General features: G+C 32.4%; 1 protein-coding gene across 3 annotated transcripts; it reads left to right on the top strand.

Moving 5' to 3' along the window:
* Positions 1-1,054: 1,054 nt before the first annotated feature.
* Positions 1,055-25,330, top strand: LOC132748409 (aspartate--tRNA ligase, cytoplasmic-like). Of its 3 annotated transcripts, none has more exons than XM_060738016.1 (15): positions 1,055-1,393; positions 3,528-3,633; positions 6,089-6,260; positions 7,166-7,268; positions 10,292-10,394; positions 10,750-10,824; positions 12,085-12,253; positions 12,673-12,807; positions 16,299-16,446; positions 18,312-18,380; positions 18,998-19,118; positions 19,852-19,932; positions 20,346-20,457; positions 24,235-24,306; positions 24,645-25,330. In XM_060738016.1, the coding sequence occupies exons 1-15, from the start codon at positions 1,380-1,382 to the stop codon at positions 24,734-24,736; spliced, it is 1,572 nt and encodes a 523-aa protein (XP_060593999.1). In that variant the 5' UTR covers positions 1,055-1,379; the 3' UTR covers positions 24,737-25,330. The 3 variants fall into 3 exon arrangements, with proteins under 3 accessions (XP_060593999.1, XP_060594001.1, XP_060594000.1); XM_060738018.1 differs by lacking the exon at positions 16,299-16,446 and adding an exon at positions 16,535-16,682; XM_060738017.1 differs by lacking the exon at positions 16,299-16,446 and adding an exon at positions 16,771-16,918.

The raw sequence follows: 25,330 nt of genomic DNA on the forward strand, positions 1-25,330 counted from the left end.
TATAAATGTGTTTTTTTTATTTGTTTTCTTTTAGAGATTATTAATTACAGTTAATTATATTTTACAAGATATATAGATATGATATTAACAATTTAAATATTTAATATTATAGTTGATTACAAATGTTTTAAATTAAAGATAACTCTTGATATAAAATTTTGGAAACACTAAAATTGTTACCGGAATCATAACACATTGTAATCCAAAGAAAAAAGTGGAAAATAATCTGTGATAATCAAAAGACAAAAATATATAATTTCCTGATATTTTCATTCTGTATTTTAATTTTTTAAGTTTGTCAGTAGAAAATTACCATACAATGTATGGGCATTTGATGCTTAATTTTTGTGTATATATTTTATCTTTTACAATATATTAATTACAAAAGAAGTACATATACATCATTACATTACATTGTTTAAATAGAGGCCAATACTGATATATAAATATCAGACAAATGTTTTGTTAACATTTTAACTACCAGGTTCTGATGATTAACACATATGCAAGCTTACACATACAATGGCATGAAAAGTACAATGACATGAAAGTTAACATGATATTGGATAAAAGTATGAAATGTATGTACAAGTTATTACAACTAAAGGGGAACAACTCACACAAAAAAGCTGTGAAATATAATTATCAATAATAATTGTTTACTATCTTTATATTTAAATCGAGGTAAACATTCTCAGTAATGAAGTCTTTTTAAGTTTTTACAACTTCATGTAAGTGGCAAAACATACAGGTTTTCTTTCATGAATTGCTGAAAATCCATATTGGTGTTGTCATGCATTCCTTTACGATTGTCAACAACTTATCGACCCAATTCTATGCATGCTAGGAATGCACTTAAATCCGAGGTATCTTATTTATATGATTATTTTACGCGAAAATAATATCAGATATAAAATCAAAGACATAAAGACAGTTTAACAATGTACTATATACATGGTAGGAATTAAAAATAAATAATTCGCGTGCGCGTGCGTAATTTCATGCATGCATGCAAAGCAGCGACCCCCAACTGTCAGAAAATTTGATCAAATAAAATTAAATTTTCAAGGTAAAGACTACTTACTGGTCAGGTGCTGAGGCTTTGATTGTTTTCTTCTTGAAGAACTTGGCATTGTTCTTTCGAAAAAGGGAATATTTTGAGTATATACATGAGGTTTACGGTTTGTAAACAGTCAACATCGCACAGCCGTGTTTTCCGCATTCAGCCATTTCGCATTGCATTATGGGAACGGCACGTGTAAACCGGAAGTAAACAGTGCATGCAACCGGCTTTTGGAAATTAAAGAAACTTTTGTTGATTAGAGCATAAATACCGAGTAACAAGTATCTAGTTTGTCACAGATTGTTAAAATTAAAACATGGAAGCTAAAGGGTAATGCTCTTCATTACAGATTTTGATTGATTATGTAACAAAACAAATTTTTATGTTTGACATGTGTATTTTCAATGTTAATCTTGATGGGTGGGGTAAAAATTTAATTGAAAACATGATGCAAGATTTGACAATGTTGCTAAATTTAATGATACATTTTTATTTTGTCACTATATTCACCAACATAGAGTTTTCGTTAATAAATTTATTTGCATTGTTAATATGAAAGTAGATGAAGCCTTAGCCTAATTGATTCGGCATGAAAAAAAAACACTGGAAAATAGCACAATATCTTATCGCGCAGTACAATTAGTTACACTACGCCTATGAAAATGAACAGAGAAGTCTGAATCATAAAAAAAAAATTGTTTATTTTTTAGTACACATTTTGTCATTCGGTATTATGCGCTGCTTCCATTTTCAATGGGACCGACTCGACAATTTTATTTCAGCCGAGAAGTTGCTGTTTTAAATTATTTTACCACTTTTATTATGAACTTTTAATCAAATTGAATGGGTAACCACTGTTTTTATAGTGTATTTGGTATGCACAGAGTTAAATTTTATTGAGTATTTCATAATATTTAATGCAAAATACTCAAATACTTATCTCATCTGGAGATGTAAAATTTGAACAAAATTTTCTGTACAATTCTCATCTTACAGACACTTTTCTTAACAAAATTTGATTCAGAAGTAAAATTAGCAGATTTCATGACGAGTGCTATAAACGCCACTGTTTATCACACTAGTTAAACAAGATATTATGTTCTTCTTTTATGTGACAATGTCTCTTTTTGTACACATTAATTTCTATCATATATTGTGCAGCAATTGGTTGCAGGTTTAAAATTTACTGAGAACAACTGTTCTACCCGCAGGGCTGTAACCGACTGTCCTACTTGCAAACAATTAACGGATGTGCTAATATAAGGTTTTAAGTTAAGTCAATGTTTTCAAAATAAAACAATTCAATGGTTTAGAATAACAGCATGAAGTGCAAATACTTTACTACAATAGCTTTTCATTGTGTAAGAGCTATAAAAATCATCTAGTTCCATATAAAATTTTATTTATAATATATTTTCCATAGTGAAATTTTATCTTTTAATGACATTTTATTTCAGAAACACTCAAACAACCATATGTGGGATAGTAGCTTTAAAACTCAAGGTTGAGTTTATTGTTTTTCAAACGGAAACTTGCATTTAATTAAGTCATTTATATAATTATGTAATAATCATAATTGTTGTTAAAATAGAAACCTAGTAATAGATGTTACCTGGAACTCAGTAAATGAGCGTTTTTCCAAGCCAATCCCGGTATAAACAAACTTATACCCTTAAAGCTTTACTGTGCACTACAGTTCTCAATAGATTACTCAACCTGTTGAACTTATTTTCAAAGCTGTAACTGTACAAGGTCACACCACTCATATTTGGAAACCCTCTAGTGGTCACATTTTTGACTCAGTTGTCATCAGACTTGGTCAGGGTGCTTGTCTAGGTAATTTTTGGACCTGCTCTAATGGGATTTGAACCCAGGCTGCTAGAAATTCTCACATTACTAGTCAGACATGTTAAGCACTAGACCATGCTGCCACCTGCACATATTTGTCACACTGATAACACTGTTAGACAATAAGGAGGTGATTTGACTATAAAGTCTATTCTGTACTTCAGTACTTTGATTTTAAAAGAAGTCACTGATAAATATACTAAAAAGAAGCAGATAAAACTTAATTCAGTCACATTTGCCTCAATAACATTTATCAGCTTCCTTTCATAATTATATGTCACTAGTTGATACTGGCAAATTTTCCAGTTTGTTTTATCACAAACTATATTTGTCTATATAACTTGTGATGTTGTACATTTTTACTCCTTTTGGTCATAGATCTGCCGATTTTGGTGTAACTTTTGTGAAATTCCTGTGTTATTTTGAATTTCCTGCTTTACAGGTTATACATAAACTAAGTGGTGAAGACTTTGCAGTTTCTGGTACAGTACCGCAAGGGTTATGGAAGTAAATTTTACCTGCCATTTTTTTTAAGGAAAAAAGTGGAGCCCTCTGGCTGACATTGGTGTGGTATTGATTTTTATAGGAAATAAAAAATGAGACTTGTTTGTTTCAGGGAAGGTGAAGGTCAGGTGTCTAAGAAAGCTCTGAAGAAACAACAGAAAGAAGCAGAAAAAGCTGCTAAAAAGGCCCAGTATAAGAAGCAAGAAAATAAAGAAAATGTGAGTATCATTACAATAATTATGATAATGTGGCATATGTAAATTAACACCATTGTGATGAATTAGATTTAGTTATCATGAAAATTATGATACGACTGATATTACAAATTGTCAAAGATATGATGCTGGTACTAGCTTAACTATTTAATACAGGAACCATTTTGTGGTTAAAACAAGGTGAGCCTGCTATTCTGTACAGCCATGGCTCTGTCCTGTTTGCTGACTAAAAATATAAATCTTCATCTTTATAATTCTCTCACACTGATAATGGACTGTTTGGAAATGTAGGTAACTAGTCTGTAGTCCATTTAGACAATTCAGCAGCAAAAAGGTTACTTATCAAGTTATCATATATAATTATAACAACAATACTTGAAGAGTCTTTCCCTTCTTTGAGGGTCAGCATAGTAAAGAAGGAATTTTGTGTGTGTGTTTTACATGCATTTTTTTCTGGCACAAAGGGCCACCTGAGTAGAACCGCCAACGTTCCGTAACTATGCTAGCTGGATAGCTTCCTCAATGAAAGAATCCAAAGTCTCTTGCAGGATTTGAACCCACAGTGGTGAGGGGCAAGTGGTTATAAATTGAAGTTAGCAACTATAACCAGTCTGCCATGGATGTCCATGATGATAGAATAAATTTATTTTTTGTAAATATCATCAAGATGAATCTGATAAGGAAAAAGTAAAAATGAAGTATACTGTGATTCTCTGAGTTTGTGGTTCTTACAAATGCTTTGAAACAAACAATGAACTTACGGAAGTTATGGTACAAAAGATTGTTATCAGGTGTAACATAAAAAGTATTTTCTGCCATATGACATAAGGAAACAACAACATATTCAATCATAAACAGATTTGATGTGCCAGACTACATTATGTCATCACTTAAATCATGGTGAAAGGTGTTTCAATCTAGTTTCTTCATATTTCAGTAAATATGTACTTCTAAAATGTCATATTGCACTATTTTGAATATTCAAACTATCTTTACCTTTGTAAATCAATTTTTTCCCAACAAACAAGAACATTTTGGTGATTGTTTCAGTCATATGCACAAATTGTATCCGACTACTGTGACTTCCTGCAGTAATTTTATCTAAAATCTACAGATTTATAATATTTTGCATAAAAGTTTATTTTTTAGGTTGTCAATTTTTTCAAATTTTAACACTGGTTACATGTTTTACAAATGTTAACACTGTTCACAAATATGCCATTACTGTGAAATAATGATGACACAGAATTAGTGATGTTGATTATATAATATTTAAAGGCACATTATGGCTTAGAAACAAATAAATTTTTCCTTTAGAAAAGGCATTATATGAGTTTAATAATGTTTGAATAATGATTTTAGAGCATATTAAATGCTTATCACCTGTAGAAAGTAGTGCCAAATGTGAAATTATTCATCATGAAACTACCAAAATGTACACAAAGTACATGTAGTATTTTGACTTTGATACAAAATACTAAATTATAGACACTATACTTCAGTAATTGCCAAAAGGCAGCAAAAGCTAAAGATGGTTCTAAAGATTAGCCAAAGAGTAATTTTCAGAGACTACAACAGGACAACAAAGTCATAAAGTTTGAAAAAAAATAAGAATAATATATCTCCAGCATAAGGGGTCTTTAATTTATATTAGTGCCAGAGACAGATTAAAGGTTCATATATCACCCTGTTCTCAATTTTCAGACTGAATTATGAAAGTTATTTTGATTTATCAATGGAAAAATAAATCTTTAGATTGTTTGAAATTATTTTTTGTCAAATAGAATCACAGTATTTCAAATGAATCATATTAATTCATCTACTTTGGTAATGCGACTAAATTTGATATGTCTAGTAAATCGACAGTTTTATGAAATTGATTTCAAGTTAAGTGTTTTTTAGTAAGCATTTACTAGATTAAAAGATGGGCTGGTGGCACTGTTCTTGACCAATTTAATTTTTGTAAATACCTTCTTATAAATTTTAACCAGCTTAGTGTTTTAAATTATTTTTACAAACAGTCAATTTACTAGACTGATTAACATTTTGCCGATTTACCAAAGTAAATGTGTGACGATTCATTTGAAATACTGCAATTCTATTGGACAAAATATAATTTCAAACACTAAGATAGATGATAATAAACAATATAATGCAAAATGTTTATGGCAGAAAGCTTTTGTATTATCAGATACTTTGCCAGTCTGTAAGTTACTAAAAAAAGATGGTCAGAGATTCATTTACACAATTATTTTTTCCTTATTTGCAGACATGACATTTGAAAAAAATTAAAACAATAATATTCATTGAAGTACAAGTAGAGATTATATAGCAAATTCAATCTGCAATAATTTGAACCGTCTAGACTAATATATTCCTGTAGAAATTAAATGCTCGCTGTGAAATGTTTATCCTTCGATTTAAAGTGATTTAGTTGATCTATTTCTGTGTATTTCAGGTCGTCGAGTCTGATGAGAAAGATGTATCACAGGGTTGCTATGGTAACCTGCCACTTATTCAATCACAGGAGAGGATCGACAGAAAAATACTGCCGTTGAAAGAGTTAACTGCTGATTTGGCCGATACTAAAGTGTGGGTTCGGGCACGTCTCCAGACATCCAGAAGTAAAGGTAAAGATGAATGTTAGCATTAACTTTTAAAGGAGTTATTTTATCAGGAGTTTCTTTATATTTGAAGAGTAGTGGATTATTTATTTTAGGTCTCGCCCTTAGCATTACTATTGGCCATTTCACTTGAAATTTGAAAAACATCAGTGTTTTAGATCAATATCTAAGACCCATTACTCTTGCATGGATACTTATTGAATTGTCTCCCTTTTTAACATAGAAAAATCTTGGGTAATGTTTTGTATGCATTTTATTTTTCCTCACAAACACTTAAATATTTGGTTTAAAGTGGATTGGTGTACAATGGGCACATTTTCCATTAGAATTTCAAATATTGATGAAAACAATGGAAATGTATTATTAGGATATTCTTATAAAAAACTGATTGAAAAAAAAATGTTGTTAAAGTTCTAAGTGATCCAGTTTGAACATTTATATGATTGATGATTATATTTTCTTCTAGAACATTTTATCATCTGCTACATAAATATATGTAATATCGGATCATGTTTCTCACACTTGCCAACAACATCCATATACATGAAATCGTGTTTGTTATGTGGTTTGTTGTTATTTATGATAATAAATACTATCAACATAATTATTTATTGTTTTATTCCCTCAATCATTCCATTATAGACCAATTCACTTTATAGAGGTGCGGAGTGATTAACGTGTCTTACTAGTAATTTTGCTGACCCCTGTCAGGGGCAAGCCTATGTTTCCTTTACATTCATTGCTTAGTACTGGTTGGTTCCAGGAATGGTTTTGAGAGTGTTTCAATAAGCTTATAGCTTCCTTTACAAATGAACCAAGATAAATTTGTATAAACTAATTCACTTTAATTTATGTATTTTATTTGTGAAGAACATGTATTGTCTAAACCTAAAACCTTACATGTGTTACAGGAAAACAGTGTTTCTTTGTGTTGCGACAACAGAAATGGACAGTACAAGGTTTAATCTATGTCACAGAAAATGTCAGCAAACAAATGATCAAGTTTGTAGCTGGGTACGTGATCGTTATCTGTAGATTTCAATTAATTTATTACAGACTCTAAAAAGCATGTGTGAGAACATTACTGCAACCCAAAAGATTTATTGCCAAACAAATTATTTTTAGCTTCGTTATTCAAAGAATAGGGAAAGCTATTGTAGAGTGGATAGACAATAAATTATTGTTCCGCGCAAAATCATGACACCAGTCTGGTGCGGTAGGGTCACATGACAATGCTGGAAAATTTTAGATGTCCGGTTAATTAACTGAAAGTAAAATGCTGTCCTACCAACAGCTCTTGTTTAACTTAACATTTGAGCAGAAACATCAGTGGAAGAGATTCTGAAAACAGAATAATATATAGCATGTAAATGTATATGTTCTTTTTAGCTCACCTGTCACAAAGTGACAGGGTGAGCTTTTGTGATCGCTTTTCCTCCGGCGTCCGTCCGGCGTCCGTAGTCCGGCGTCCGTAAACTTTTACTTTAAATGACATCTCCTCATAAACCACTGAGCCAATTTCATCCAAACTTCACAGGAATGTTCCTTTGGTGGTCACCTTTGAAAATTGTTCCCATGCAGAACTCTGGTTGCCATGGCAACCAAATGAAAAAACTTAAAATATCTTCTTTTAAAGAACTCAAAGAGCTAGAGCTAAGAAATTTAGCATGAAACATCTTCTAATGGGTGTCTACCAAGTTTGTTCAAATAAAAGCCCTGGGGTCAAAATTGGCCCTGCCCCAGGGGGTCATTGATTTTCCCTATATGCATATAGTAAAAACTTAAAAATCTTCTTTTAAAGAACCCAAAGAGCTAGAGCTAAGATATTTAGCATGAAACATGTTCTAATGGATTTCTGCCAAGTTTGTTCAAATAAGAGCCTTGGGGTCAAAATTGGCCCCGCCCCGGGGGTCATTGATTTTCCTTATATGTGTATAGCAAAAACTTAAAAAATCTTCTTTGAAAAAAAACAAATAGCTAGAGTTTAGATACTAAGCATGAAACATCTTCTAGTGAGTGTCTACCAAGTTTGTTCAAATAAAAGCCCTGGGGTCAAAATTGGCCCCGCCCCGGGGGTCATTGATTTTCCTTATATGTGTATAACAAAAACTTAAAAAATCTTCTTTGAAAAAACTCAAATAGCTAGAGTTTAGATATTAAGCACAAAGCATCTTCTAGTGAGTGTCTACAAAGTTTGTTCAAATAAAAGCCCTGGGGTCAAAATTGGCCCCGCCCCAGGGGACATTGATTTTCCTTATATGTGTATAACAAAGACTTAAAAATCTTCTTTGAAAAAACCCAAATAGCTAGAGTTTAGATATTAAGCATGAAACATCTTTTAGTAAGTGTCTACAAAGTTTGTTCAAATAAAAGCCATGGGGTCAAAATTGGCCCCACCCCAGGGGTCATTGATTTGTGTATAGCAAAAACTTAAAAATCTTCTTCGAAAAATCCGAATAGCTAGAGTTCAGATATTAAGCATGAAACATTTTCTAGTAAGTGTCTACAAAGATTGTTCAAATAAAAACCCTTGGGTCCAAACTGGCCCTGCCCCAGGTGTGTCAATGTTTTTAACTATATGTTTAAAGAAAAAACTTGACCAGCTAGACCTTAGATGTTAAGCATGAAACATTATCTAATGGGTGTCTACCAAGTTTGTTCAAATAAAAGCCCTGGGGGTTTAAACTGGCCCCGCTTTGGGGGCCTATATACAGGTGAGCGACTTCAGGGCCATCATGGCCCTCTTGTTTAAAAAAAATCCTTGTAATAAAGGTATGAAGAATATGTTCAATAAAGAATGAAATATTTTCATAAGGTAAAAGATTATATTATCCTAACTGACAAGGGTCGTGGGAGGGAAAACAAAGATACTCTTTAAGTCTGGCCTGGAAAAAATATTATGAAAAATTGAATAAGAATTTATACTCCTACATGTGTATATTATACACTGAAATTATGATTCTAGGTGTTTTATGAAATAGTAGCTCATTTTAACTGCTGAATTATAACTAATGAAAGTTATATTTTATGATAAATTGAAAATTTTATTGTTACAAATGTATGCATTATAGTTTTATTGGGGCATTTTATTGGCAATAAAGACCCTTTGACATTATTTGACATTAATAAATCGGAAGTTCAGAAAAAGGGTCTTAAATAATAGTGTTATTGACTTAAATGACCTCATTCATAGCATTTTAAAGAAGAAATTTGTAGTTACGCCTTAAACTGAAATTGATGTTTACAGACAAAGTCCAATAATATTGAAAAAAAATCATTGAAGTTGAGTCTTAAGAGTTGTATTACTTCATTACTTAGCTTATTATTAACATATCTCTGAAATAGAGACACTAAAAACAATTTTACCAAGACCAAAATTTAATAATAATATGGTGGATATTTATTCATTTTGAGTAAAAATGCAATTAAATAAATACATATCATGCTGAGAATTTAGAAAATTGCAATGAGCATGCAACTCATATAAGTGTTTATGCCTTTAAATTTATGCATGATTAGTAAAGAAATAGCATTTTTTTTTAACTGTTTGCATTTGAAATGTGGGAAAGAGGTGCATGATAAATTTTAAAGAAGATGATATCAGATGGCCAATGGCTATGTGAACATTGCGCAAACAAATGTGTAATTAACTGAGTTGGTGACTGACTTTTCAAAGGCGCATGCGATGTTTTTTCTAGTTAGACAAAGCATAAAAGTGATGTGGCTGAGTGGTTAACGCATCATACTAGTAATCTAAGGATTGCTGGCCATGACTGGGTTCAAACCCTGTCTGCAGCAAGCCATTGTTTCTATGTGGAAGTAACTTTACAATAATTGCTTAGTACTGGTTAGTTCCAGGAACAGATTTGACTGTGTTAAAATAAATCAAACAAATTTCATATTAACAAATCTAAATGAATGTAAAATAAATGTTGCTGAAAACAGTTTTATGAAAAATACACTGTCAGAAATTTCAAAATTTAGGCTTTTTCATTGACAAAAATGTACATGAAAGACTAATCTTATATTTATTTCAGAATTAACAAAGAATCTATCATAGATGTTGAGGGATATGTCAGGACAGTGACACAAAAAGTAGAGTCGTGTACACAACAAGATGTAGAGCTACATGCTGAACAGGTTAGTATACTTGCTTCTTGTCTAAGGCTTGCTTCTACTTAAGTTACAAGCTGTTATATTGAACTACCCCTAGTTATTGAATATATTTAGTAAGTGTATATCCTCTCTTTATATAATTTTCTACAAGAAATTAAGTACTAGCTGCTTTATTTAACTACCTGCAGTTAATGAATATATTTAATTAAAGTGTATAATTATCCTCTCTCTATATAATTTTCTACAAGAAATTAATACATTTTGTATATAATTTATGTAATGTCACCTTATTTCAATAACATAATAAGTGCTTCTAAATTTAATAGCATTTATTCAGTTATTGCACTAAGGTGATGGTATGTGAAATACTATGTTTCAGGTATGGGTGGTTAGTGCATCTGAGCCGAGATTACCTTTGTTAGTAGAAGATGCTTCTAGACCAGACTCCGAAGATGTAAGTACATGATATCTTATTCCATCACATTATCTTATGTTCATTGTCATGGCTCATGACTGTTGTCCTCTTGGTTCACTTTGTCTGGGATTTGAACCCACAGTGGTGAGGGGCAAGTGGTTTGACGTCAGCAACCTGAACCACTTTCCCTTGGGTGCCCCACTTTGACTTCATAGGCCAGATATTGTAGTTTGTGTTTGTTAAGGGCTAATTTAAGGTCAAAGTTTAAAGCTTCATTCTTCTGTTCAACAAAGTATATTTCCCCGCTATTTCTAAAAAAATATATATATATACTATTTTTGTTTTAACTTGTTTTACAGAGATCCTTTTCATTAAGAGAGGCCAATTTCTTTGTAGTTTGAAATGCTAAATATTTCTTTATTTCCCCGACTACATGGGCCCCTTACGTTTTAAGGTCAGTAGGTCAGATGTAAAGGCCACTTAGGACATGAACTATAAAGTGAGTTTATTTCTAGGGTTTAGCTATCGTGATGTTTATTTCTAGGGTTTAGCTATCGTGATGTTTATTTCTAGGGTTTAGCTATCGTGATGTTTATTTCTAGGGTTTAGCTATCGTGATGTTTATTTCTAGGGTTTAGCTATCGTGATGTTTATTTCTAGGGTTTAGCTATCGTGATGTTTATTTCTAGGGTTTAGCTATCGTTATGTTTATTTCTAGGGTTTAGCTATCGTGATGTTTATTTCTAGGGTTTAGCTATCGTGATGTTTATTTCTAGGGTTTAGCTATCGTTATGTTTATTTCTAGGGTTTAGCTATCGTTATGTTTATTTCTAGGGTTTAGCTATCGTTATGTTTATTTCTAGGGTTTAGCTATCGTGATGTTTATTTCTAGGGTTTTAGCTATCGTGATGTTTATTTCTAGGGTTTAGCTATCGTGATGTTTATTTCTAGGGTTTAGCTATCGTGATGTTTATTTCTAGGGTTTAGCTATCGTGATGTTTATTTCTAGGGTTTAGCTATCTTGATGTTTATTTCTAGGGTTTAGCTATCGTGATGTTTATTTCTAGGGTTTAGCTATCGTGATGTTTATTTCTATGGTTTAGCTATCGTTATGTTTATTTCAAGGGTTTAGCTATCGTGATGTTTATTTCTAGGGTTTAGCTATCGTGATGTTTATTTCTAGTGTTTAGCTATTGTGATGTTTATTTCTAGGGTTTAGCTATCGTTATGTTTATTTCTAGGGTTTAGCTATCGTTATGTTTATTTCTAGGGTTTAGCTATCGTGATGTTTATTTCTAGGGTTTAGCTATTGTTCATCAAGACACGCGACTAGACAATCGCATCATAGATCTGCGTACAACAACCAGTCAGGCTATATTTAGACTAGAGGCTGGAGTGTGTAAAATATTCAGGGAAACTTTAGATAAAGAAGGTTTTGTGGAATTACATACACCTAAAATTATACCAGGTAAAACTGTGGTTAAAGTTGTTACATAAATTAAAGGTCTAATATGATAAAAAGGATGATTCCTAAATATGTATCAAAGATATTTCCATATTTATGACTTAAGTATAATGAATAAATGTTTAAATCTTGAATCTATATTAAGTGGTTGCAAGTTTGCCACTTTATATGTTTAGTCAAAGCTGATTTTCTGAAAAATCACATCAGTAATACATACACAATGTATTATAAAGATAATACAGAATGATTTCTTGGAATGGTTTATATGTGTGTCAGCAGTCTGAATGCTGTATATTCTGATAACATTTTTGCTTCCTTGTTTTTGTTGAAAACTACAAAATCCCTTTTTCTGAAACCTACAGAATGACTATTTGGGATGTAAAATATAAGTGATATAATTGTAATGTTTTGTATGATTTCAGCGGCGTCAGAAGGTGGCGCTAATGTATTCAAAGTATCGTATTTTAAAGGAAGTGCATTCCTTGCACAGTCTCCTCAGTTATATAAACAGATGGCAATAGCAGCTGACTTTGAAAAGGTTTATACCATAGGGGCAGGCAAGTATTTTTGTACTTATATAATAGGATGTATAATTGATAAATTTTTGTCTTAATATACATCATTTGTTTTGACATAGACAAGGACTTTGACATCCTTTTTTTACGGACTTATGAGCTATTTTTTACCATGTATCCATGAAGATTAAAGATAAATATATAATAAGGTCACATTTGCATGATTTTTGTGTCGCCTCTACGAAGTAGTGGCGACATATAGGGATCACTTCTCCGTCGTCCGTCCGTCTGTCCGTCTGTCCGTCACAAAACTTGTCCAGACTACTCCTCATAAACTACTGGTGCAATTTCACCCAAACTTTACAGGAATGATCAGTACCAAGTCTAGTTGTGCATATTGTCAGCATTTTCCAGTTCAATGATTTTTGTCAGAGTTATGGCCCTTTAATAATTTTTATGCTCCCCGAAAAATCCTGAAATAATTTCGGGGGAGCATATAGTCGGCGCCTTGTCCTTCTGTCCGTCTGTCCGTTGTCTTGTCCAGAGCATAACTTGAAAACCCATGGAGATAATTTGTTGAAACTTCATACACTGGTAGAGGGCATTGAGGGGGAGTGCAGTGTCAAAGAACCATAACTCTTTTTTGCCCGGTTTTTGAATTATCTCCCCTTAAAGAAAAATCTTGTCCGGGGCATAACTCTAAAACTATAAGAGATATCAACATGAAACTTTGTAGGTGAATAGATCTCAATGGGTAGATGTGCAGTGCATAAGAACAATAACTCTTTTTGTCCTAATTTTGGAGTTATTGCCCTTTGTTAATTTTAACACTTTGAACTTTGTCCGGAACATAACTCTAAAACTATAAGAGATATCAAGATGAAACATTGTAGGTAGATAGATCTCATTGAGTAGAGGTGCAGTGCAAAAGAACCATAACTCTGTTAAGCCTCATTTTTGAATTATCTCCCCTTTTAGAAAAATCTTGTCCGGGGCATAACTCTAAAACTATAAGAGATATCAACATGAAACTTTGTAGGTGAATAGATCTCAATGGGTAGATGTGCAGTGCATAAGAACAATAACTCTTTTTGTCCTAATTTTGGAGTTATTGCCCTTTGTTAATTTTAACACTTTGAACTTTGTCCGGAACATAACTCTAAAACTATAAGAGATATCAAGATGAAACATTGTAGGTAGATAGATCTCATTGAGTAGAGGTGCAGTGCAAAAGAACCATAACTCTGTTAAGCCTCATTTTTGAATTATCTCCCCTTTTAGAAAAATCTTGTCCAGGACATAGCTGTAAAACTATAAGAGATATCAACATGAAACTTTGTAGGTAGATATATCTTAATGGGTACATGTGCAGTGCACAAGAATTATAACTCTGCCTTGCCTAATTCTGGAGTTATTGCCCTTTGTTTATTTTTAATTTTTGAAGTTGTTCGGGACATAACTCGGAAATCATAAGAGATATCATCAAGAAACTTTGTAGGTTGATCAGGGCCTTTTCACTAGTTTTGGGGAAGGCGCCCTAGCCCTTTTTGTGGGGAAAAAATGCGCGGTTTTCATATTTTTGGGGAAAAAAAATATATTTTCCACTGGCAGTTAAACCACTATTACTATAAATAAAGACATATTTAAATCATATATTTGGGGGAAATATCATAATATATTGGCATATTTTCCTCCAAACACACTTTATTTCGGGAGCTTTCTGTCTATTAACATAAGTTAAAGGGATTTTTTTAGAGATCAATTTATTGCCACTTTTTATTTTCCCAGAATACATTGACTCATATTTCCTAATTATAGAAAGTTTACGTAGGACATGTGAGGGTTCTTGATTTGATTCAGAGGGAACATTATTATCAGATTATCAGTTCCCACCATATCACTATTACTGGCACTGTTGTGCTAGACTCGCTATTTCCCACAATTGGGTATGTTGTGCTACCCGGACACACAAACTTGCGAGTGGATACATGTATTGGATTCTCTTGCACTTACAGGAAGGTCAACAATTTGTCCAATTTTTCATAAACAATTACAAATGTCACTCAATCGTATTTTCTTCTTGTTCTGTGACATTGTTTACATTTGCGACATCGTAAATCGGTCGCCGTATTGTCGTAAAAAAATCACGTGTGCACTAAAAAATAAAGCAGCGGGATTTTCCAATGTTGCAAACTCAGACTGAGGCAGTGAGTTTACAATCGAGGTATCCCTTTAGCGGGTAATTGAAGAATTAGCTTTCATTGGACGAAAACAATGATCTATTTTTAAACAAGAGAGTTTGTTTACAAGTTATTTTCTTCGATTTAACATTTCCCTGAAAGGGAAAATCTTCGCAAGAAGGGGAATTTTAGACTGTTTTTTGGGAAAAAAGGGTAGTAAGTTAGCTTGGGGAAGTAGCCGAATACCGGCTACAACAAAGAAGGGTAAAAAGGCCCTGTTGATAGATCACATTGATTAGAAGTGCAGTGCAAAGAACAGTAACTCTGCCTTGCCTAATTTTGGACTTTAAATTTTTTCCAGGGACATAACTCTAAAACTTCATGAGGTGTACTTTCCTGTGTCCAAAACCTATTCGGGGAGCATCACCCGGCTCAAACCGGGCTCTTGTTATTTTTAAAGTTTGTCCGGACTACTTCTCTTATACCACTAATGCAATTTCAATGAAACTTTACAGGATTGATCTGTAGGTCAAGTCCTTGCGTATATTGCACGGGTTTTTCGGTTGAATGATTTTTGGCCGAGTTATGGCCCTTTGATAAAAAGGTGTTTTTTTCTGTGTGTTGCCAGATACACAAAAGCTTGTCCGGACTACTCCTCAAAAACTACTGGTGCAATTTCATCCAAATTTTACAGGAATGATCAGTACCAAGTCTAGTTGTGCATATTGTCAGTATTTTCCAGTTCAATGATTTTTGTCAGAGTTATGGCCCTTTAATAATTTTTATTTTTAAAGTTTGTCCGGACTACTTCTCTTATACCACTAATGCAATTTCAATGAAACTTTACAGGATTGATCTGTAGCTCAAGTCCTTGCGCATATTGCACGGGTTTTCCGGTTGAATGATTTTTGGCCGAGTTATGGCCCTTTGATAAAAAGGTGTTTTTTTCTGTGTATTGCCAGATACACAAGCTTGTCCAGACTACTCCTCATAAACTACTGGTGCAATTTTATCCAAACTTTACAGGAATGATCAGTACCAAGTCTAGTTGTGCACTGTCTGTCTGTCTGTCCGTCTGTCACAAAACTTGTCCCAACATAAAATTGGCCATCATGAGGTGACACATGTGATTACTGATCACTCATGTATATTTTATACATGCACAATGATTTTCTAACGTGATGGGTAAAGGCCCATTACTTTGGAGTGACTATTTCTAATATTGATTTGTTATTTTACAAACATTAATTTTTTCTGAAGAAGACTAAACTTCGAAAGCTAAAGCAGCATTTCTGTTCATTGAACTGATTGTATGAGATTGTAAATGTAATATATTGAATGTAATGTTAACAGTATTTCGAGCAGAAGATTCAAATACACATCGACATCTGACCGAGTTTGTTGGTGTAGATTTAGAAATGTGTTTCAACTATCATTATCATGAGGTTATAGATGCCCTCGATCATCTCTTTGTCTCCATATTTAAAGGTCTCAGGGACAGGTCTGTATACTTCTCTAAAAATTTATACAAGTAATTAACAAGGTACAATTCTGCATTGTAGACTATTATTTATATTTTATGTAAAAAGTATTCCGAGCAGAAAATGCAAATACACATCGACATCTGACCGAGTTTGTTGGTGTAGATTTAGAAATGTGTTTCAACTATCATTATCATGAGGTTATAGATGCCCTCGACCATCTCTTCGTCTCCATATTTAAAGGTCTCAGGGACAGGTCTGTATACTTCTCTAAAAAATTATACAAGTAATTAACAAGGTACAATTCTGCATTGTAGACTATTATTTATATTTTATGTAAAAAGTATTTCGAGCAGAAAATGCGAATACACATCGCCATCTGACCGAGTTTGTTGGTGTAGATTTAGAAATGTGTTTTAACTATCATTATCATGAGGTTATAGATGCCCTCGATCATCTCTTTGTCTCCATATTTAAAGGTCTCAGGGACAGGTCTGTATACTTCTCTAAAAAATTATACAAGTAATTAACAAGGTACAATTCTGCATTGTAGACTATTATTTATATTTTATGTAAAAAGTATTTCGAGCAGAAAATGCGAATACACATCGCCATCTGACCGAGTTTGTTGGTGTAGATTTAGAAATGTGTTTTAACTATCATTATCATGAGGTTATAGATGCCCTCGATCATCTCTTTGTCTCCATATTTAAAGGTCTGAGGGACAGGTCTGTATATTTCTTTAAAAGATTGGTACAAGTCATTAACAAGGTATGATTCTGCGTTGTAGAAACCTATTTCATGTGATCGCAAAGATGATAAAAGTGGACTTGTGTTAGCTTGCTATACATTGTTTATGTTACAATGAAAGATATTTTAAGGTGTCTGTTGTGGCAATAACCCATATACATTGAATTGTATAGGCTTGCAGTAAAGGAAACAGTGATTCTGTTTCTACACTGGAAATTCTATACCTAGTAAATCTTAGGAAATAAGTGTTTTACCGTAACCTTACTACACATGTATTCTAGTGTATGTATGCATAAGCACATTCTAAAGTCAGGAATTGGTCAATATTTTGACATCAGAACAGTTACATACAAATCTTACCATAACAGTCTGAGAAGACTTCATTTGAGACAGTTGATCAGACTTTATAAGACTCTCTGTAAGTTTATATAGTAATATGTTTTAATTAACCAAAAGTACATGAAGCACTAGCATGAGGGAAGTACTGTTAGGTATCTTAGAAGAGTTATGGGCAAGGAGGTAACCATGAATGATTTTACAAAAATAAGAAATATCTGTAAAAAATATTTTGTATATGGGACAAAGATGTTTTACATTTAATTGAAGTTTAATTAAAATATTTTGACAATTATATATAAGTATTATGTTAAAAATTCTGAACTAAAATAATAGGGGTGTAACAATACAGCAAAAACCGCATTGCAAGATATTTCCATTTTGCCGAAGCGTATTGCAATATATTGCAATACGTATTGTTGTGTATATGTTTTGATGGAGTAACATTATATATTATTGTTATATGTATATATTCTTATAAGAAACTTAATAAAAATGTAAGGAATAAATAGAAAGTAAAGTGTCACACAATTTGATAAACAAAACTAGTTGCGCTTTACCTTTCACATCTGGGTCAGATATTGTTATCTTATGTTGGCGCTCATAAAATTCGCCAATTAAAGATTTTATGCAAAATTTGTACGAAATTAGAAGGCAATTAATTGAAAATTATGAATTTTATAAAGTAACGGTTTTCCAAAAATCGTACTGTGGTACAAAGTTTATTTTTTCATATTGCAATATATCGGTATACAGGTAAACTGTTACAACCTTATGAAATAACAAATTAATGTTTCAGATACGCAGAGGAAATAGCAACAGTCAATAAACAGTTTCCTGCAGAACCCTTCAAATTTTTGGAACCTAGGTATATACTTTGGAAATAGTGCATTGTTGTAGAATAATGCACAGTTCGAGTTCAAATGCACAGGAATAAATTCACAAAGGTTCATAGGCCTGAGTGATTAATTACAAAACATTTGAATGATAAATCATGTATTGTTACACTATAATGCAAAAAAATAATATCTATTTCCATTCTAACATGCTGATACAACACAGAATGGATAAAAATATGTTAAACTAAATTGAGCATAGAAATTTTTTTTCCTGACATTGGGTTTATTGATGTCATATGACGGAAAGCAATCTTTTTTTTAAGTTGTGCCTAATATTATATTGTGTAATAATGCACTTGACTGCCCTGTTTGATGGGCAATATTTGTATATGAATTTGTAATTTGTAATAGTTTCTTCCACTTTCCCAACTTGATTGGATGGGAATTTTGATTGATATGCTTTGAATTCTTGGCAGTATAACAATCAGGGCATGTGTTAAAATCATATTTTATTTTTTGTTTAAAGCAATTTTACTTACAGTTAAGTAACCGAAATATTGCAAAAGTTGATAAAGTCCTGTCTTGGAAATTTTAAGATATGAAAGATTATTATACGAGGGAAACATTTATTTCGATACATTTATAGTTTGAGGTTAGAATACAAGGAGGGTGTGGCTATGTTACGTGAAGCTGGTGTTGAAATGGAGGAGGATGAAGATTTGAGTACACCAAATGAAAAACTACTTGGCAGGCTAGTTAAAGCTAAGGTATGGTATTTAATAACCAATATTTTTGTTTCGCCTTTTCTGGTCATTGTGTAAATGTTTACTAATTAGGCCTATATATGATAAAATGTATAATTACACATGTAATTGTAAAATTAATAATTGGAGATATATTGTTTTAGCTATGATTTCTATATGGTTTTGGGAATGGTTATGTACTCAGAAAATAGAATCTTCAGAAAATGCATGATGTTTTATCTCAAATATTGTGTACAGTACAGGGGATGTTAAATGAGTGTAGATTTAATTCTAAATTTATTGAAGATATTAAATAAAATTGTATTATTAGTATTGTATCTACATGAATATAATATTCCATTTACAGCATATCTTAAATAAGAACAGTTTACAAATGAAAAGAATCTATTTTCATAAAAGTCTGTAGTAAAATTTACCAAGCTTTTGCACCACGTTTGTATGTATATGAATGGCCTTGCAATACCAGTATTTACAGAGTAGTCAAAGTGGCAAGCATATATGATAAAAAAATATTTACAGTAACAGTGCTAGCAATAATAATTGTTGCTCATTTTGAATTTGTCTTTAAAATTATAAATGGATACTCACAAGTTTATGCATAAGTCATTTACAGAATTTGACTTGGAACAGAATTGAACTTGTAGTAGGGATATGATATTTGACTGGAGAAGTTTTTAACTGGTAAAGGTATTATAAATAGAGTTGTATTGAAATGAACTAATTATTGTTATTACAGTATGACACCGACTTCTACATCCTGGACAAGTTCCCCCTGGCTGTACGACCTTTCTATACCATGCCTGATCCTAATAACATTGTAAGTATACTGGTATATACTTTGTACAGATATCTAGTAATATAATTTATCAATTATTTATAAATATATCATTAAAATAGTGTGTATTTTTAGAAATCGTTGAAGACTGATTGATTCTCATATTAACTGAATTTTGTTCTTGTCTTATAAGCTCTACTTTTATTGTTACAGTCATGTCAGCATTGCCGTTTCCGTCTGCAAACTTTAACCTTAATCATAACTTTTTTAAGTTGTTTCATAAATAGCAATAGAAAATCCCAAAATGTTTATGTAGAACCTTGATTTTAGTAGCTGCTACATTTAGCAATACATACATTTTTCTTCAATTTATTTCCATGGTTTCCACTTTAATTAGCAGTATAGAATAAAAAATGTTATTACTCATTTATTTGTTCTACATGTATATCATACAGAAATGGTCGAACTCATACGATTTCTTCATGCGTGGAGAGGAGATTATGTCCGGTGCTCAGAGAATTCACGACCCCAAATTTCTGGCTGAACGTGCCAAACTACATGAAATTGGTGAGGAAATATTCATTTGAGCCGCGTCATGACAAAACCAACATAATGGGTTTGCGACCAGCATGGATCCAGACCAGCCTTCGCATTCGCGCAGTCTGATCAGGATCCATGCTGTTTGCTATCAGTTTCTCTACTTTTAATAGAGTTGGTAAGCGAACAGCATGGATCCTGATCAGACTGCGCGGATGCGAAGGCTGGTCTGGATCCATGCTGGTCGCAAATGCATTATGTTGGTTTTGTCATGATGCGGCTCATTTCATTGTCTTGGTCTACTCATACATTTTACTAGAAGAAAGATTATTATGTGTAATGCTTTAACATATTGATGTCTTTCAGTATGTTCGTGAAGTAGGTATAGATTTGGTAAACCAAAAGTAGAATATCTAGAGTGTTAAGTACAAATGATTGTTAGGCTGTTCCTAAATGATCACTTGTCACTCACAGATGTTGGACTTTGGATTCTTCTATTCAGCTAGCTTACAGTTAGAAGTTCTACTCAGTTGCCCATTTGTGCCTGAAATAATGCATGGAATGGCACTTAAGGTCTTCCTGCACACCAGTAAAGCTGGAAAGTTGCCATATGACCTATACTGTGTTGGTGTGACATAAAACCCAAAACAAGAACAAACCTAAATGACCTTGACAGTCAAATGGGAATTCATAAAATTTCACTTGAATTTAATTTATTAACTGTTAACTTACATATGACTGTATGAGTTGTAGACATTGATGTTTTATAACATCTTGTTATGCTCAATTTTACCACAAATAATGTCTAACACTATCTCTTTTAAAACATTATACGTCATATGTATATTATCATTCTTCTTCGTTCCTGTTCTGAAATAGAGATGAAAACTTTTTCTGTGATGTATGGTTAAGAACTGTACAGATTGAATCATATATACAGTCAACTATCGTTATCCTGACATCGCTTTTCTTGATATTTCGTTATCTCGATGAAATTTTGAAAGTCCCCATTTTCTTCCTTCTTTATCTATATTGGAAATATTTGTTTATCTCGATTTTTTTATTTCGATATTTTCAGTATCTCGATGTAAAATTTCAGCCCCAACAGTTATTTTCACACTATTATCCTTTGTTTATCTCGACTAATAATTTTCTTTGTCTGTTCCTTCAGACGTGTGAAAAACACAAACTAGACGATAATTGCTCAAAAGCCCGTCTCATAATGATGATTATGTTTATAACAAGTTAAGCTGTTTTTTATAAAAGTTAATCTATTTAGCGTGTTGATTGACTTATGTCCAAAATGAGTGAATTTTAAATATTCGAACACTGTATCAATTCATTATGACTTTAAATGTAAATGAAATAGTGGAAATATAAAAATGCTATCGTTGCAATATTGTTTCACAACATCACCACCAAATCCATCAGCGGTCGAACAATCTCGATAAATAACCCGGGAGGATATCTAGATCAACCACCTTGAAAACAATGTTTTCACTATATCGGTGTGTATTACTGAGTAAACCTCACTATGTGTTTTTATCACAGACACCCGTATTCCCGCTGGTAAACATCCGCTAATGTTTCTTTTTATGCCCCCGCCATGTAATGGCCGGGGCATATAGTGTTACCCTGTTCCGTCCTTCCGTCCTTCCGTCATTCCGTCCTTCCGTCATTCCGTCATTCCGTCCTTCCGTCATTCCGTCATTCTGTCATTCCGTCATCATCAGTTTCCGTTCATTATCTTAGTAACGGTTGCACATATTCAACTCAAATTTGACATATGGATATGTCATGAGAAAATACAGGTCAAGTTCGAATTTGGTCATGGTTTGATGATTTTTGGCAGAGTTATGCCCCTTTTACTTTGAAAATAATATGAAATTTTCAGTTTCCGTTCATTATCTCCCCAACGGTACAACACATTCAACTCTAATTTGACATATGGATATGTCATGAGAAAATACAGGTCAAGTTCGAATTTGGTCATGGTTCGATGATTTTTGGCAGAGTTATGCCCCTTTTACTTTGAAAATAATATGAAATTTTCAGTTTCCGTTCATTATCTCCCCAACGGTACAACACATTCAACTCAAATTTGACATTAAATATGTCATGAGAAAATACAGGTCAAATTTGAATTTGGTCATGGTTCGATGATTTTTGGCAGAGTTATACCCCTTTTACTTTGAAAATAATATGAAATTTTCAGTTTCCGTTCATTATCTCCCCAACGGTACAACACATTCAACTCAAATTTGACATTAAATATGTCATGAGAAAATACAGGTCAAATTTGAATTTGGTCATGGTTCGATGATTTTTGGCAGAGTTATGCCCCTTTTACTTTGAAAATAATATAAAATTTTCAGTTTCCGTTCATTATCTCCCCAACGGTACAACACATTCAACTCAAATTTGACATATGGATATGTCATGAGAAAATACAGGCCAAGTTCGAATTTGGTCATGGTTCGATTATTTTTGGCAGAGTTATGCCCCTTTTACTTTGAAGATAATATGAAATTTTCAGTTTCCGTTCATTATCTCCCCAACGGTACAACACATTCAACTCAAATTTGACATATGGATATGTCATGAGAAAATACAGGTCAAATTTGAATTTGGTCATGGTTCGATGATTTTTGGCAGAGTTATGCCCCTTTTACTTTGAAAATAATATGAAATTTTCAGTTTCCGTTCATTATCTCCCCAACGGTACAACACATTCAACTCAAATTTGACATATGGATATGTCATGAGAAAATACAGGTCAAGTTCGAATTTGGTCATGGTTTGATGATTTTTGGCAGAGTTATGCTCCTTGAACTTTGAAAATAATATGAAATTTTCAGTTTCTGTTTATTATCTCCCCAACAGTACAACACATTCAACTCAAATTTGACATATGGATATGTTTTTGAAATGCCCAGGCCAATTCGAATTTGGTCATGGTTCAATGATTTTTGGCAGAGAAATGCCCCTTTCACTTTGAAAATAATATGAAATTGACCAGTTCTGGTCATTATCTACCCAACAGTGTTACATATTCAACTCAAATTTGACATATGGATATGTCAAAGGAATGGGCAGGTCAAGTTGGAATTTGGTCATGGTTTGATGATTTTTTGGCAGAGTTATGTCCCTTTCACTTTGAAAATAATATAGATACATCTTAGGAATAAGCAGTTTAAGTTTGAATTTGGTCGTGGTTCAATGATCTTGGACAAACTTATCTTTCTTGAATATTGGAAAAATTTTGAACTTTCAGTTTCAGCACTCATACTTTTGTTGAAATGTATGTAGCCATTATTTTGGCTACAAATATGAAATATGCTATTTTCAAAAGGTTAAGACTGAATAATTTCAGTGCCTTGAACATTGTATGAAAATGGTTTGTGTTAACATTGAAAAGTTTTAAGGGCTTTGAACTTAAAATGAAAACAATAATTTGTGCAAACATATTTGGAACTAAATATTATAACATCTGAAATTTTGGCTGCATGCGGGGGCATCCGTGGCATGATGACACATTTCTAGTTTAAATATGGACTAGGCCTATGAAAACAAGACATGATTGGGATATCATACTTTATTTGACAAAAGGTATGCACATGTCTTTTGTAAAAATCAGATTCTGCCTTATTCAAATCCTAATATGTTTATCTCGACATTTCGTTATCTCGATAATTTTTGGACGGTCCTGATGACCTCGAGATAACGAGAGTCGACTGTATTTATATTTTAATTCAGTTAAATAAAATTTCTGGCTGAATATTTAGAATTTTAATCTGTGTATTTCAGATCTTGAAACTATCAAAGGATATATAGATTCATTCAGATATGGAGCACCTCCCCATGCTGGTGGTGGTATAGGTAACTATGGTGTTAACATTATTAACATATATTTTATATGAAGCTCTTTCTATACAAAATATTATTCATGTATATGTTGTTTCACTTTGAAGGACACATAATATAATATACAAGCTGTTACATATTGGTGGTTCATATATACAAAAGTAAAAGTCAAATTCTGTATTCAGATCTCTTTTAATGCATATATGTCACATTTGGGATCAGTGAATATTTAAAAGTTTTGTATTGGGATAGGGAAAAAAACTACTGAAACATTTTCATTGAAAACCTGTTGAAATATTTTTTTCAAATTTTTGTATCACAGATAATTTATTATACTATATTGTATTTTCTAGGATTGGAAAGAGTGACCATGTTATATCTAGGACTTGACAATATTAGAAAGGCTTCGTTATTCCCACGTGATCCTAAACGTATAACACCATAGACATTTTACCACTATCTGGGCCCCAATCAACATTTGTCATATTTGCAATATGTTTTACATGATTTGTTTATAGTGCTAATGACTGTTTAAAGCAGCATGTCTCCAGGTTTATGCTAACTTTTGTGTAAATTTTGAAAATGTGTAATATTGTAAAGAAACCAAAAGGAAGCGATTTACAAATTATCAATTCCATTTACAACCCATGTAAATTACAAAAAGAGGTTAAATTGGCTAAAAAACAGCTTTACATGTAATAACACATCAGAAATATAGTTATAAGTACTGAAAATCGGTCATTAATCGTACATGTCAATTATTACTCGAATCTTGAATATTTTGACTTTCCTGAAGTCCTTGTAAATTTTTCTCAAGTTTGATTTTATTGAAATATTTTGGCTGATCTGGAGGCAACCAGCTTTAAATTACAAAATAGAAATAAAAGGTTAAAGGTTATGACTAAATTTGATCTACACCTGAAAGTGCTACAGGCTCCTTATGTTAAAGTTTAATATTTTTATGGTTGTTTTTTTTTTTTGCTTAAAAAGTTGCTTCATAGTAAGACCACTGTGATTGCAGCTCTTATAAAAAAATGTA

This window comes from Ruditapes philippinarum, unplaced genomic scaffold, assembly GCF_026571515.1.
Source record: "Ruditapes philippinarum isolate M1 unplaced genomic scaffold, ASM2657151v2 ctg13937_1_1_1_1, whole genome shotgun sequence".
In the NCBI taxonomy this organism is placed as follows: domain Eukaryota; kingdom Metazoa; phylum Mollusca; class Bivalvia; order Venerida; family Veneridae; genus Ruditapes; species Ruditapes philippinarum.

Bases quoted from the DNA above. Each gene is read 5' to 3' on its own strand.
- LOC132748409 (XM_060738016.1), top strand. The intron at 10,395-10,749 runs GTTAGTATACTT...ACTATGTTTCAG, and splicing joins TAGAGCTACATGCTGAACAG to GTATGGGTGGTTAGTGCATC. The intron at 20,458-24,234 runs GTGAGGAAATAT...TGTGTATTTCAG, and splicing joins TGCCAAACTACATGAAATTG to ATCTTGAAACTATCAAAGGA.